The sequence below is a fragment of the Solea solea genome, chromosome 14, assembly GCF_958295425.1.
Source record: "Solea solea chromosome 14, fSolSol10.1, whole genome shotgun sequence".
In the NCBI taxonomy this organism is placed as follows: Eukaryota; Metazoa; Chordata; class Actinopteri; order Pleuronectiformes; family Soleidae; genus Solea; species Solea solea.
In genome coordinates this window covers 20,599,607-20,614,463 of record NC_081147.1, presented here as the reverse complement: position 1 = coordinate 20,614,463, position 14,857 = coordinate 20,599,607, and the positions used below count along the sequence as shown (strand labels likewise).

General features: G+C 39.2%; 4 protein-coding genes across 4 annotated transcripts in view; 2 read left to right on the top strand and 2 right to left on the bottom strand.

The window, feature by feature from the left end:
- Nucleotides 1-652: 652 nt before the first annotated feature.
- On the bottom strand, nucleotides 653-3,227 carry c1galt1c1 (C1GALT1-specific chaperone 1). Its single transcript, XM_058648923.1, has 2 exons — nucleotides 3,086-3,227; nucleotides 653-2,216 (listed from the first exon to the last, which is right to left on the bottom strand). The coding sequence occupies exon 2, from the start codon at nucleotides 2,200-2,202 to the stop codon at nucleotides 1,243-1,245; it is 960 nt and encodes a 319-aa protein (XP_058504906.1). The 5' UTR covers nucleotides 2,203-2,216; nucleotides 3,086-3,227; the 3' UTR covers nucleotides 653-1,242.
- Nucleotides 3,228-4,836: 1,609 nt separating this feature from the next.
- Nucleotides 4,837-7,252, top strand: urp1 (urotensin-related peptide 1). The gene is made up of 5 exons (XM_058650226.1): nucleotides 4,837-5,424; nucleotides 5,663-5,791; nucleotides 5,885-5,925; nucleotides 6,079-6,184; nucleotides 7,016-7,252. Exons 1-5 carry the CDS (start codon nucleotides 5,322-5,324, stop codon nucleotides 7,045-7,047), a joined length of 411 nt encoding a protein of 136 aa, XP_058506209.1. The 5' UTR covers nucleotides 4,837-5,321; the 3' UTR covers nucleotides 7,048-7,252.
- A 55-nt stretch (nucleotides 7,253-7,307) lies between these two features.
- Nucleotides 7,308-12,276, bottom strand: clic2 (chloride intracellular channel 2). Its single transcript, XM_058650550.1, has 6 exons — nucleotides 12,000-12,276; nucleotides 10,202-10,311; nucleotides 9,486-9,611; nucleotides 9,302-9,402; nucleotides 8,374-8,555; nucleotides 7,308-7,921 (listed from the first exon to the last, which is right to left on the bottom strand). The coding sequence occupies exons 1-6, from the start codon at nucleotides 12,051-12,053 to the stop codon at nucleotides 7,760-7,762; spliced, it is 735 nt and encodes a 244-aa protein (XP_058506533.1). The 5' UTR covers nucleotides 12,054-12,276; the 3' UTR covers nucleotides 7,308-7,759.
- A 2,286-nt stretch (nucleotides 12,277-14,562) lies between these two features.
- si:ch73-335m24.2 (protein eva-1 homolog C) overlaps nucleotides 14,563-14,857 on the top strand; it is a 5,314-nt gene continuing 5,019 nt past the window's right edge. Inside the window, exon 1 of the mRNA XM_058650584.1 lies at nucleotides 14,563-14,569. Coding sequence (XP_058506567.1) covers nucleotides 14,563-14,569 — 7 coding nt within the window. The remainder of the gene's footprint in view (nucleotides 14,570-14,857) is intronic.

Below are 14,857 nucleotides of genomic sequence, written 5' to 3'. Positions count from 1 at the left end.
GAGCCAGGATGTCAAAGATGAAGAGATATTACTAAAATAGCAACAGCTGGCTTAATGAATTCACTGTTTTTATTATATATTTTTTATTGTATGGCTCAGCAATCAAAAGTCATGCTTTAATTCCCTTTAAAAGTCCATATCATTGCATTGCACTACATTGATAATCTTGAATATAAAACCAGAATTAAACTTTTTCCCCAAGCCAAGCACTCAATGGCCACTTTATGAGGTACACCTGTTCAACTGCTTGTACATGCACATATTTAATCAGCCAATCACATGGCAACAACACAGTGCATTTAGGGAAGACAACCTGTTGAAGTTTCAGAAGAGTGTCAGAATGGGCAAGAAAAGCGATTTAAGTGACTCTGAAAGTGGCATGTTTGTCGATCAGAAACCGCTGGGATTTTCACACCGAAAAACGGTCAGGGATGAGGTCAGAGGAGAATGGCCAGAAATGTTTTTGTTTATAAAATTATAAAAAAAAGTAAACAGTAACTCAAATAACCATCGTGAACTAATCACGTGTCCCCCTGTGTATCTTACAAAGTGGCAGGTAAATATAATAATGACTGTTGGTGTTTCAGTACAATCTTTAAAAAAATCTTTAGAGTATTTCATTACAAAAAGCAAGACACATTGACGGGATAAATCATTTCAAAAACATGTAACATTTAATAACCAACACAGCCAATCATTTAAGATAGAAAACAATAATATTATAATCACAGTAGTGCTGGGCGGTACAACCAAAGATTTATCCCACATTACTGTTGTGTGTTTGTAACTACACTCATTATTAGTTTTCTAATACATATTTTCTGATTACTTCTTCAGTTAATGTGTGGTGCAGCAATGAAAGGGGTCCCCCGTCAAACAGTGTTTTGCTGTCTTGCAGTATACGACATAGTCATATCATAAAAATTAAATAAATACTGACAACCGCTATACTGCCCAGCACTAAAATACAAAAACGTCCACATTACCACAACTCATGTTACAAGTTTGATAAATTTCCCGGTTCAATCTTCATTCAAAAAGGACAAAGCAACCTCTTCATTTACCCACACGTCAAAAGGAATGGGGCTGATTGTGCCAAGTGCAAAAAGTACAAATATACATACAGTATATGATCAAGTTTTACCAACAGTTTAAGAAAACCCTCTCCCAAAATGTAGCATTTGCCATCACAGATGCAAAAAACTTTTTAAAATGCCCCATCCAGTTTCAAGGACCGAGTGTCTAATCATTGTCTGAACCTTCAGGAGGAGAAAATGCTAGGACGTCATGAAAATCGTGCCCAAACGGACGGAGTCTGTAGACGCCAAACATCATGACCTGCATCTGATTTGGGGACATCCCATTGAATGTGACTGCCATGTCAGAGCAGCAGCCTTCCAACACGTTGGTGGGGTTGTTATTCATGCTGTCCTTTATTAGCGTGTAGATACCCTGGCTGTTGAACACGCCCTTCCCATGTATGTCTTCTCCATTCTCTGCAAACACGCCAGTATATTTGAGACACATTGCCAGCTGCTTGTCTTCATTCAGCCCCCACAGGGCTCCCACATGCTCTGGACATTTGTCCTTGTCCTCAAACACGTGCACCAGCCTTTTCAAAGCTTCATAGCTTAAAACAATGCCACCATCGTAGGCCACATACTCAAGCTCGCCTGACTTCATAAGCTTGCCCAAATAGAAGGGTTCGCTGGGATCCTTTGTGAGCAGCAAGTATTTGAGGTTCTCAATGATGGCAAATGTGGTGGGCTGTGCCACAAAGAACCAGCGCATGTCCCCAGCATTGTCAAAGGCATGCTTCAAAGCTTTACGTAACCTTGTCCAGTTATCTTTTTCATTCAGGTCTATTGCATCGAAAGCCTTGGAGTTCTCCGAGGTGTAAAACCCAGATTTGTCACAGTGTTTGCTCCAGGTGTCCAGAGCTGCTGCCCAGTGAGTGAGGAGCTTGGGCTGGACCATGATGACGCAGTAAACCTCAATTTGTTTGCTCAACTTCTGCATCTCAGTGTCTGATAGAGACCTCAACTCTTCTTTGCTTGGGGCTTTGACATGATGATGATGGTGGTGGTCCTCCTCTGTCATGAAATCTGTGCCGGGGATAAAACTGGCCAGGAGCGACAGCACCAGGCAGAAGATCCCTCCCATGAGCATCCCCTTCAGAAATGAGCTTCCTTCAGAAAACATTTTTGAAGCGGACACTGCAGAGGAAGAGAGGGGGGAAAAAAAGTAGGATAATTGATTTAACAACAACTCGAAAATAAATCATTGTGCCAAGTTTCAAATACGCGACAAACAAGCAAACAAATACATAACTATATAAATACACTAATTAATCAGAAGTAGAATCCATTTAATTGTTCGCATTTATCATACATGGAAACATAGCACTGGACACTCACATCAAACATAAACAGCTTTAAACAAAGGTGTTAACGTTTTTTTTTTGTTTGTTTTTTTTAAACAAATGAATACATAATAAAGACAATCCGAGCACCAGACGTGCAACCAACACAGCAAATGACTTCTTCATATTTAAGGAACCTTTACTCAAGGAAATTGCCAAATTCTCTAATAGTTAAAATTGATTTCAAGAACTCACAAGAAAATCTGAATAAACCCCACATCTGATTTCTTTGGTTTTAGTTAATTGTGATTGTTTATACTTTTATAAACAATAAAAGTTGCCCTTTTACAAATGACACACGTCACAGTTTTGAAACCTACGCAGTAGCACTCACTGGTAATTTGACCTAAAAGTACTGAAACACACCGGAGTACTTACTGCTGTGCTGTCCGGACACAATTTCGATTTTAATATTATTATTATTATTATTATTATTGCCTGTGTCTCCGGTATTTTACAACGTTTTTCTGAGTTCGAAGTTTAATGACGTCACAGCGGACGTTGACATTTTTTTTTTTTTTTGCAAACCAACGAAGGATTAAATTGTTTTAGCAGTGGCTAACTGTTAGCTCCCGTTCCCTGGACTCAACACTCCGTGGCTAAACCATTGGCTCCTGTCGGCGACATGACACATTTAAAGAATAAACGAGAGTTTTGCTGTACCTGGGTAGATTCCCGAACTCCTCCGTGACTGTGTTTATGGTCCCACTGTTCCTGGTAAACGACAAGTGTCAGTGCCCGTGTTGTTCTTCTTCTTCGTCTTCCTGTTTAATGGCGGTTGGCAACTATCGTTAAAGGTGCATTACCGCCACCTACTGAGTATGACCAAGATTACTCTTCCCATTAACTCATTCGATTCTCTTCATTAAAACAGTTTCTTGTAAAAACATTCAAATAAGGCTTTACAGTTTTCTTCCGTGCTTAATAAATCCTTAAGATTTATTGTCCTTTGCTCAAGTTTCTTCCTTAACCTTTTTCCTGTTTGCTCCATACTTCTGACAGTGGCAGATGACATGTTCAGCTGTTTCCTCTCCTAAATTACAGTCACATAATCCTGACACAAATTTCCCTATAAAGTGCATTGTACTGTTTAACCCTGTATGCCCTAATCTCAATCTTGTTATGACTACTTGCTCTTTCCATTCCTCCCACTTTTTACTTTATTTTGTATAGATGGCGTCGTTCCCCTTTATGTCCCTGTGAGCTGGAATCCACAGAAATCTGACTGCCGTTTCAATGTGTTGTAACCTGAATAGTGTTTAATATTTTACCATCCAATTTGCACAGGGCTATGCTGCTTTTAGTTACATTTATATTACCTATTTAATTTCTTGTATATTTTTCTATTTTATTGTACTCATCAGATCTTCTGGTTCTGGCCTTTTAATGATATACCCATGAATAACTCTTGAAATATTTCTCTCTTAATTTAAAACCCCTAACATGCGTAAAACGTAAATCATGCATGGCATTTTAATGGTTTTGTCATTGCCCTTTTACAAATGACAAAGTTGCGGCTGATACCTATAAAGTCAGAGTTTTGACATGAAAACAAGACTGCTGTGCTTTCCCCCCTCCTCGGCTGCCACATGCATCAAGTGTTGCCGTTTCTCCGAGATGTGGAGAATCTGGAGACAGACGTATAAATCACCCAACACCACAGACTCTCATCTGAGGAGCATTACTGACCTTTCACTTTGATTAAAAGCCCTGTGGCCTATAAAGCCTCACCAAACAGGCACAAAACTTAAACCTCCTTCACACTGACATTTATCTTTTATCCTTTTTGAAAGTATTTGGTTTCAAAACGAATGGCTGAAAATTAATGGAAAACACACCATTCACAGTAGCACCAGCCATAAAGGTAAAGGTAAACAAAGTAAAGCAAGGTTCAGCTTTTAAATGTTTTCTTTCCTTTTTCACCCATCTTCTACCCGCTTCAGTTTGATGAGAAGACCCTTGTGGCCTGAAGCCTCACCAAGCAGGCACAACATGTCAGTTATTATTTAGTAAATATGTGTTAATGTAAATAACATTGCATTTATTTTTGTTGCAGTCCATTCTTTTACCTGACACAGATGGAGAAATATAAAAGCATGGATCAGTGTCTCTAAAATGAGAGAAAAGAGAGGGAGTTAATTATGCCTTGAGCTTTAGCTGAAAGAAGATGGACTTCAAATTTAAATGAAAAATGTCAAAATGGACAGTTTGAACAGAAGAGTGGCTTTTTGTGGCTCAGTGCATCCACATCCACTCGATCAGGGTGAACACTATGACTTCCGTTTTGTCCTCGTCTAGCTTAAGGACATTTAGAGTCATCCATGTTCTAATGTCATTAACACATTCAAGTCTGATAGTTTTGCTTGACAGAGCTGGCTTTCAGATGAAGGAAGCAGCATAGAAACGATATGACATGATTTGTTTTTGTCCAGAATAATAGCATAATAACAAAAAGAAAGCCTTTGCACCTTTAACAACACGACCTTTGATGTCTACAGCCTCTAACCGCGTCAGATGATGTGAATCATTCGAAAAGTGACGCAGAAACCCCCACGGTCTGGTATTTCCAGCAATTCCGTGATGTCGCACATGACACGCAGAAATGGCTGACAGACATAAACCATCAGAGCCGTGCCGGACAGCTGCTGATTACTGCTGCAGAGTAAACATTTGTTAGGCCTCGCTGTACAAGCACAGATAGGCTCCAGCTCCATTGACAGGCTCTCCTCAATTGCGTCCATGACGCCTGATCCATCGTGTCCACGACCATTAAGAGAGAGAATGGGTGTGATGATAATGTATTGATCAGGTTGTGATGGATGGCCCCCTGCGGTATATAAGTGAAACTGAGTCAGACAGAAATATAGACAGACTCTGACCAGCTGACCACAAGAGCACGATGCTTTCTCTGGCTTTGCTTTACCTTGTCGCAGTGATTTGCTCTGCGAGACGGACACACACTCTTCCTCTGTATCCTGACACCAACCTGGAGCCACATGCAGGTGAGACCCTCTCTCTCAAAATTAGAGATATTTACTCCACTTTACTACATTTAGTAGTTGGGCTAACAAATGTCAACAAATTCTGTCACATCTCCTTCCAGAATACATGGTTTAAGGTTTTATTTCAGTCAAAGAATCTTCTTTTATCAACTCTTTTCCTTCCTCCAATGTGTGGTTTAAGATTTTGTTTAAATTAACTGTAGGGATTGACAGATATTTTTTTTTCAATTTCAAACAGATTTCATTCAGAAATTAGTATCAGAAGTTGAGGACCGACCCAACACTGCTGAGGAGGAGCAGAGAGAGGTTAATAACCTGTATCCTCTACTGATGCAGCACAATGGAGGCAGAGACGCTTGGCATAAAGGTATATTATCAAGAAAAAAGAAAGAAAGAAAGAAAGGATACCCATATTTTAGACAAATGGGTTTTAACTTTTATTATATCTTTCCCCCCTCAGAAATGAAAGACTCAGCACAACAAGACAAGTTTGCAAACATGGTAAGGCTCAACTGTCACACTGCAACTCAGTACCTATTTGATTAATTTTTTTAACATTTTTAAATCACTTCTTTTGGACCCTTGTCAGTCTGCCTCTGTGTATGAAAGTGCTGTATATGAATAAAGCAGCTCTTTCCTTGCCCGCTCTTTTAGGTCGAGGACCTCAAAGAAGTCGTTCTGAAGATGGCAGCGGCCGACAAACTCCGCTCTCAGGTTTTCGTCAGATCGGATCAGAACCTGCCAAGAACAAACAAAAGAGGTGAGTGAAGCAATTAAGTCACACCACAAGTGCACTTCTGTGCTATCGGGTTTGTTTTGTTTTGTTCACAAAGACAAATGACTTTATAAAAACACGTTTAACCAGTTTACAGTATGACTGAATACTTGAACATGAGAACATCCTGCTCAAAGAGAAAGTGATAGTACGAGTAAAAGTACATATACGTACATTCGTACAACCTTTTCTTATATGAGAATTCATTGCAATGATATTGAACAACATCATACAACATGATGTATGATTCATTTTTGATTGGAATGAAGACGTACACAATATATACACAACCTGATGTATCAATACTAAAGTTACAACATGGATAAAACATAGTGCTTAATATGTACAGCGCTTATTAGACCACTTGTCATAAAAAATGAGAAAATTACAATTATTTTTTAGAAATCTTTCAAAAACTTGCTAAAAACTCAACATTTCTATTGTTATTTATGTGGCAAATAAACTGAATTCACCTTCTTTATACACACATCTGAGCCTTTCTGTTCAGGAATGCAAGAAAATAACTATGATTTAATCTTAATCAAGAAATAATAATGTGCTTTTTTTCCTCCTGTTTTTGTTTTGTAAAACAGTACATTTGAAAATACAATGATGAACAATAATAATTACATTTTAGCATTAAAAAGCTTCTACATACTGGTGTATTAGCCATAACAGAAACATAAAGAAAGGATTTTGATAATTACCGATGATGTTTTTGAATGTAGGGCATCTGTGGTCTAATACATGTGTAAATATGAGTATGAAACATCTCCAGCTTTGCTTCTGACTGTTCTCCCACTCGTGTCCCTGCAGCCTGTTTCTGGAAATACTGTGTGACCAACTAGAATCACGGCAACGTCGGGTGTTTGTGACGAGGCCTGCACACAAAAAACACGCTCACGCTCACCCTCACCCTCATCATCGACACTTTTGTTTCCCATCAACAATATATCTGAACCCGGATCAACAGAAATTATATTTTTTGAAGTTGTAAAAGTGTCTCTTTGTTTTTGTGTCGTGGCTGAAAATAAACTTGAAAATAAAATGTGACATTTATGTGACCTTTTCTGTTTGGTAGGAAAGTGAACACACACTGACACACACATCAAGATTATGACAAATTAGTTTATTATTATAATAATAATTATTATTATTGTTGTGACAGTGAAATTATTTAATCACATCAGACTGTATTTGTGAAATATTTGTGATATATTTTAATGATTTTAATTAATCATAAAAAAAGAAAACATATTTATATTTACACTATGAACAAAAAGAAAATCAGCTAAATTACATCAACAGACAATTGCACGTTTGGCCTTTTCAGTGTGACATAAAAACACCTGTGAGCGATTGGATACATACAAACAATAACACAGTTCCGCTTCAGCTTTTACTACAAATAGTGTATAATTCGTTGCTATGGTTTTTGAGGTTATAGCGCCCTCTACAGATCATCATGAATGGTTACACTTGTGTGGGCAGGGTGGAGGTGGTGGTGGTGTTAGGGGAAACCATGCAGGACCTGAATTACAGAGAGTATATTAAGGGTTATTATTTCCTCTTGCTGGCCACAGAGAAGTAAGCTTTCTCGATTTCAATGTCGGCGGGACACGTCTGTTTGAACTCGTCTCTGTCAGAGGCGTTTTCAAGGTATCGCCACACACCGGTGAACTGGCGGGGAATGTCAAAGTCACAGTACTTCTTAGCGGCAACCTGCAATAAATGGGAAGGAATGATAGGATTAGGCTTATATGATTCAAATGGTCTGCAGAAGCCTGATAACGAGCTGTTCATCTGAATCAGGTGTGTTGGAGAAGGCAACATCTAAAACATGCAGAGCAATGTTCCCTGAGGACCAGGCTTGGGAAACACTGCATTAAGGTGAAAAAACAATCCATAAGTCGCTTTTAAAACTATATTATTGCCATATGAGAATACTGCTCTTGATGCGGCCTTTACTTCACTGTAGATTATCCACATTTGTTACTCCCACTGCTGCATAAATTGGTGTTGGTGCGAACACAATCCTAATAATAATCTATGGCTTCAAATAAATGCAGTGGCGTGGAAAAAGTACAGTTTTTTCCTCCAAAATGTGTGGACATAAAGTGGAGACATTTTTGAACCAGAATACCAAACATTTCTCTACAGCTGCAGCGTCTCACCCTGATAACGTGGAGTTTGGGCAGCAGGTTGCAGTCAGCTAAGGTGAGGCGGTCGCCGTCCAGGAACTTGCGCTTGGAGATGCCGACCGTTTCTCGTGAGTTGTGGTCAATTTCCTCCGGGAGAGGAGAGTTCAGGTAAATATCCAGTCGTTTGAACTCCCGCAGCAGGTTCTTTTCTTGGACTGGAGGATGAGAAAACACAGAGAGAGGTTTGCACTGATGTAGTTTGGCCACAGGTGGTCAAAAAAAAAAAATACATTTACCCAAATATCTATGTTCAATTTAAAGGTCTATTTGATTACTTGTACTTCTTTATTTGGCAAAAAATGGAGATAAAATAAGCATATCCTTCGGTGTACAATACCGGATTGGATTCTTCAATTGACTTAAACTAATCATGCGTTAACATTTACAGGTCATTGCTTGTTCAGTTTAGGACAACTTCGAGAATCAGGAGAGCCATTTCTGACCCCCTCTCCACCTAAAAATAATTAATCTGGACCCGCAACAAACTATTTGGCCCATAAAATGAATGAAATTTAAGGCGTACAAAAAGAAAACTCCTGTTTTTAACCAGTTAGCAAAGGGAAACAAACAGAAATAAACCACAGAACTTTGTGGATTTATTTGAGTCCGTACGTTTATTTCTTAACATAAAAGTGACCCACTTTGAAATAAATAACAGGGTTTTATGGACAGATTTTATGTAGTTCATGCTTGAGAAATGCTTGAATGTGTGTAGTGTGTGAATGCAAAGATGGACAGAACTTTGATCATGTACACATGACTTCATTTCAATGTTTTGCGAATGGCTTTCCTTATTTCAGACACATGTTTATCAGGCGTAGTTTGACGTAGACATCGGATGTGACACATTTTTAGCATAATTAATATTAATTAAAAATAATTTTAAAAAAAACTTTCTTACTGTCATTATTGGGGCCTTTCTTGATGAAAGCGGAGAACTTTGCAAAAATGTCAGCGCCCACATCAAAGGACTCTTTGTTCAGCGGGCTGAGATGAGGATACCTACAGAGGAGACACCACGTTCACCACACGCACACTTCACTTATATATTTGCACTGCTGCATAATGACGGGGTGTGGCGGTACCTGGGAGGGGCCAGTGTTTGTTCAAGGAACTCCTCGATCTTGATGAAGTCTGTTTTGAGTGTGCCGTTGAAGAGGAGAAAAGGAGGGTTCGTCCCTGGAGCCAGGTCCTTGAGCTCTGCCGGTTTCCTTGAAAGATGGACACAGAAAGTTGGACGAGTTGGACGTGTAGTCGTCCTTCAGTGCCACAACTAGACTCTTATCAACTGAGTTATGTAGATAGCCGTGTTGTCAATATTATATGTTCCACTCAGGATGAATGATGTTGGCTTAGTTATAAAAACAGTGTGCTGGGAGTGGCTGCCTATTTCAGAGGGCCGCTCTGTGTGTGTGTGTGTGTGTGTGTGTGTGTGTGTGCTCTGAATCACTCAATTATCAGCATCCTTTCAAAGTTTCCTGAACTTATTTGCTCACGGGTAATGACCCTGAGAACTTCACACGAATAAAGGTTCGATTAAAGAGGGTGTTTGTTTGCTTAATGGGACACAGAGCTCTTTGTACGTGTCGCAGATTCCGCCCCTTTAACTTCTCCTGGACAGGGTGAGCAACACACACACACTCATTGACAAGTGAGCAATGGTTTGAATTACTAAAGAAGAAGAAGTTCTCAATTTCTCGCTTGATTGCTTCTTAATAAGAGTTCTGTGTGTGTGTGTGTGAAAGTCCCCGCGTCCAGATGCTCAGGAAGTGTGTGTGTGCCAGAGCACTGAGCTGCTTACTTCCTCATGTCAACTGTGGTCACTGTAAACTTCACTCCCTTCAGCCACAGAACCATGAAGAGTCTTTGGCAGAAGGGACAGTTCCCCACGTTCTCGCCGTCGTGTCCAGCCTGAAAAGCACAGAAAATGTAACATTTGTTATTTACATTCCTCTTCAAACTGTCCCTAAAGCTTCAATTGCTGTGATTCTGATTCTCTTGTGTAGTGATAAACATGTGGGAGGTGTGTCTGGGATATTTTAAGGCCGTTTCCTCCTCGAAGGGGGGGAAAAAACGGGCATTGTGTTTTTCTGAAGCAGAAAACAATGCTACCATGCTTGTTCCCCCTTCACTCAATAAATGACAACACAGTCAGTCTGTGTTCAAATTAAACCTCCTGACTGATCTTACTACATGTTAAAGAGGAGGAAATGATTAACATATAATAAAATGGAAACCACATAAATTGTTGAATTCATAAAATAATAATGGAACAATCTGTACCAAACACTTTTTCCTGGCACTAAACAGTGATTATAGAGTCATTTCCTGCCTTCTGAGTCCACACTAACTAACTATTTCCCCCTTGTTTCCAGTCATTATGCTGAGATACTCCAACAGAGTAATGGCTACAAATTCATACTATTTAGTGAATCTTCTCTTCAAACTCAAACAATAAAACCCACCAAATGACACGCTTTTCCTTGGCGTTTAATTCCTTGGAGTGTCGAATGTTTCATTTACCGAGTTAATCCACTGTCTCCTGTGTTTTGAGCTTCTTTTGGCCTTGAAACGTTTGTAACCTCTGCACTGATATCACCAAACAAAACACATCTGTGTTTAAGCAAGAAATAGAACAATTGTTGAAGTAATGGATGACTAGACTGTGTGAACGTCTTGATACATATTTTACTGTCCATTGTGACCTTGATGCATTAAGATGTCAATAAGATGGTTTCAAAATGTAAATAAAATAAAATAAAACATTTCAAGAGCCACTGCAGAGTGGCTGAAGAGCCACATGTGGCTCTGGAGCCCTGATTTAGAAGGACATTGAAATTGAAAATATTGCTTGTAATCACTTTAAAATACTTTTAAAAATACTTTACTCATTGCCATAGAATCATACTTTAAGGGCCTTGATTGGCGGAGGCTGCCATGTTTCTAAAGTGAGAAAGACCCTGAGTCATTTTGTATTTTGTCAGCAAAACAATTCACGTGAGATTTGTGTCCCCTTGTCCTTTTAGCACGACACAAGGAAGAAGCCCAACCTTGTTTAAAAAAAAGGTACTTTTACTGAGTAAATGTAACTTTTACTACTTTTACTTCTACTTCAGTAAAATGTCATCAAAAATGGTGGCACTTTTACTTTTTGAGTACAATATCTCAGTACTCTTTCCACCTCTGCTGTATCTGAAGTGTGCATTAGTAAGAGTGGGTGTGTCCGCTCCAGGCTTGGGGGGGGGGGGCCAGCCACCCTGCGCCGCTCTCTGCTCCTTCTGGACGCTCGGTGATAAGATGGACTTGTGTCTCAGTGTCACAGCAGACGTCACTGATAAAAAACCCTGCTGCTGCTGTGACCTTCACGGAGGGGGAAAACAAACACCTCAGCCATCTGTAGCATGTGGTGTCTGGAGACAGCGCCCATCAGAATGAGAGTTGACCTCTGATTGATGATGATGATCCCTGCCCATTTACAGCACTCATCATAAGTGAGTGTGTTTGTATCTGTCAGATAAACATCTAAAGCTGCCTGGTGTGTCACAGCTGACTCTCCCTTGTTAACTTAAAATAATAATAAAAAAGAAGAAATGACTGACCTTAATGAACAACTCAATGGTTGGATCTTTGTCAGAGTTCTGCCGCAGTGCCATCTTGTCCCAAATTATTAATATTACTTAAAATCCAGTCAAATCCTCTCCTTGAGTCAGTGGCTCTGTGTGTGTCCCTGAAAATATCCACACAGCTGAAAAGGAAACTGATTAGTTAGTGCTCCTGCTCTGGCTTCAAGTGCCGTTATGGTCATGGATGTCAAGAATAAAAGTGAAACACCTCCCAGCTGCTTGTGTTTTGTCTGAGAGCTCCTTGGAGGCTATCGCTCTGAACATACTTTACAAGTCAGAAGGAGAGGGGAGGATCCAAAGAGAGAGATGGGCGGGGTGCACGCTCTTATAAATCAACATCTGCGAGGAAAAGTGCTTAAAATAGATAGATCCCTTTGCATATACTGTTATAACACAGCACGCCGATAACACCTCGTGACTCACGGACATATAGGTGATTCATTTAGGAACTCAATTCACTTTTCTTCACAGGATGGCTGTTGTTGATATACAAAGCAGCCACTGTGGCCAAGAGAGCAGCAACACCTCGTTTCATTTATGAGAGAAAGTAGCTTTCAGCCTCACGTCTGTGCGGCCTAATGAAGCACAGTATTTTATTATACAACAGGAGTGTTAAGAAGGCATTGGTTAAAGGTTGCATTGTCTATTAAAACATTTTTACTACACTTAAAGATAAATTAAATGAATATCTCTCTGTGTATTATCATATCAATACTATCTTTATTATTATTTGTGTAGTCAGCTGCAGAAAGGACAGCTCCCCTATGTTCTCATCATCACGTCCAGCCTGAAAAGCACAGAAAATGTTTGTTTTGTTATTTATTCTGCTCAAATTGTCCTAACGCTCCAGTTGCTCTGGCTCTGATTGTCTCCTGTGTAGTGATAAACATGTGGGAGGTGTGTCTGGGATATTGTAACGCAGTTTCCTCCTTGAAGAGGGGGAAAAATCTGGCATTGTGTTTTTCCGAAGCAGAAAACAATGCTACCATGCTCGTTCCTCCCTCATTCAAAGAATGACAACACACTAGTATTAGTATTAGTAGTAGTATTATTGTTGTTATTGTTATTTGCATAGTCAGCTGCATTCAAGTGAATAAATCAAGAATAATGTTTGACCCATGTTTCAATAATGCCATAACACAGGGAAACAGTTCATTTAATTAAAGAGGAACAAGTAGCTCAGTCTGTGTGACAGCGTATTTGCTTTAGCTACAGGAATGTTAAAATGCACAGTATCTGAGAACTTACTTTCAAAGTTATACAGTCTTCTGCATACTTATCATCATTAGCTCAATTCATACACATGAATGAACATGGGCATAATATTTCACTGATGTTGCGTTTGAAACCGTACAAGTCACAGTGGCCAAATTATTATTCTTATTCTTATAGTTTATATCATGTAAGTTGCTGTTCATCTTATGAGTAACTTATAGAGTATAAGAGCTTTACCTGTAATGGGAATGTTTTAGTGTTTTTCTTGTCATACATACAGTGCACCTATGTCAGGCGGTTAAGTGTCTTGTACTGTAGACTAGTGGAGCCGGGAATCAAACCCCTTGTCCATTGTAGGCGATTGTAAAAACATGGTGGTGCAAAATAGTGGCCTTCATAGAGCTGACCTGACTCCAGATATAAGTAAAAAAAAAAAAAAAACATCAATTCATACTATTAGGTGATTTATTGTGAATTTAAAATAAATAAAGTATTTTATTATTTTATACCTCCATTTCTGCCAAATGAAAATAATCTCACCTTAAGTTTTACACTGGACATTGAACAAACTACAAAAAAGCCAGTTTAAAGGAAAAAAAAGCACATTTTTATTTGTTAACCTAGAATCCATAGCATCATCAGTCATAACATAAAATGATATTACTCTATTGTCTTTTGTACCTGGTTTATTATGTTACATTACCACTCTATTTTGTACCATGCTGTGGGGGAAGGATTTGATTATTCCTTGAGGTATTTCATGGGTATGTTAATTAATGTGTTCAGAAAAACATAACGTATGAATGTGACAGATAACTGTTTTCTTATGCCCTCCGAGATTTGGGGACTGGAGGCTCGCTTCAGTGTTTTTTTGTAAATATGATCACTTACAGGAAACAGGGAAAGGGGAATTTTATGTCAAAATACTCAAAGTGTGGTGTAGACTTCCCCCAAAACAACTAGGCAATATGATGCAACAGATTACAAGGAATTTACAAAGAAAAACACTTCAGTGGGTGCTTGGCTCTGTGCCTCATTTATCTTATAAGAGAATTTGGGGGAATTTGTATCTCTGACAAGGAGGATTAAATTAAAAAAATATTAATCCATGATGCCAATATTCCAAGCAAAAATGTGATGAATAACAGAGGCACAGATATCTGTGGAAAGAAAGAAAAACATCCACCACTTTTCTTTCAAATGTCAATAAACCCTAACCCAAGTCAAGAAAGCTCCCTGTCCATGTGTTGGCTCAGCCTCTCCTTAAAGACAACCGGAGCAGGCGGTTCCAATGAAATATGAGTCACTTGTGTTGACATTGCCAATGGGAGGTAAATTGAATTTTTTCAGGAGTATAAGGGTGGGAGTGTCCACACACTCCCGCTCACACACATTATTAAAAACATGGTCTTTTTCCTTCAGAATCATCAGCAGATGTTATTATTATAGCGTCCGCTCCACTGACGGCTACAGTGGGAGTGTTTCTTTGAGCTGGTGTCATAAACGACCGGGGCGCTGGACAGAAATTTTGATTCACCATGACTGCAAAACAACTGATAATATCCTGAGCTGGTGAATGATTTCACACGTGTTATGAGTTGGTGTTAGGCTGCTTTGGC

What these genes read in the sequence shown, in the direction of transcription:
- c1galt1c1 (XM_058648923.1), bottom strand. Translation starts at nt 2,202, where the DNA reads ATGTTTTCTGAAGGAAGCTCATTTCTGAAGGGGATGCTCATGGGAGGG.
- clic2 (XM_058650550.1), bottom strand. Translation starts at nt 12,053, where the DNA reads ATGGCACTGCGGCAGAACTCTGACAAAGATCCAACCATTGAGTTGTTC. An exon ending in GAAAGGCCCCAATAATGACA is followed by an intron (nt 8,556 to 9,301) that starts GTAAGAAAGTTT and finishes CTCATCCTCCAG; the next exon opens with TCCAAGAAAAGAACCTGCTG. An exon ending in CCAAACTCCACGTTATCAGG is followed by an intron (nt 7,922 to 8,373) that starts GTGAGACGCTGC and finishes CATTTATTGCAG; the next exon opens with GTTGCCGCTAAGAAGTACTG.
- urp1 (XM_058650226.1), top strand. Translation starts at nt 5,322, where the DNA reads ATGCTTTCTCTGGCTTTGCTTTACCTTGTCGCAGTGATTTGCTCTGCG. An exon ending in CAGAGACGCTTGGCATAAAG is followed by an intron (nt 5,792 to 5,884) that starts GTATATTATCAA and finishes TTCCCCCCTCAG; the next exon opens with AAATGAAAGACTCAGCACAA. An exon ending in GCCAAGAACAAACAAAAGAG is followed by an intron (nt 6,185 to 7,015) that starts GTGAGTGAAGCA and finishes GTGTCCCTGCAG; the next exon opens with CCTGTTTCTGGAAATACTGT.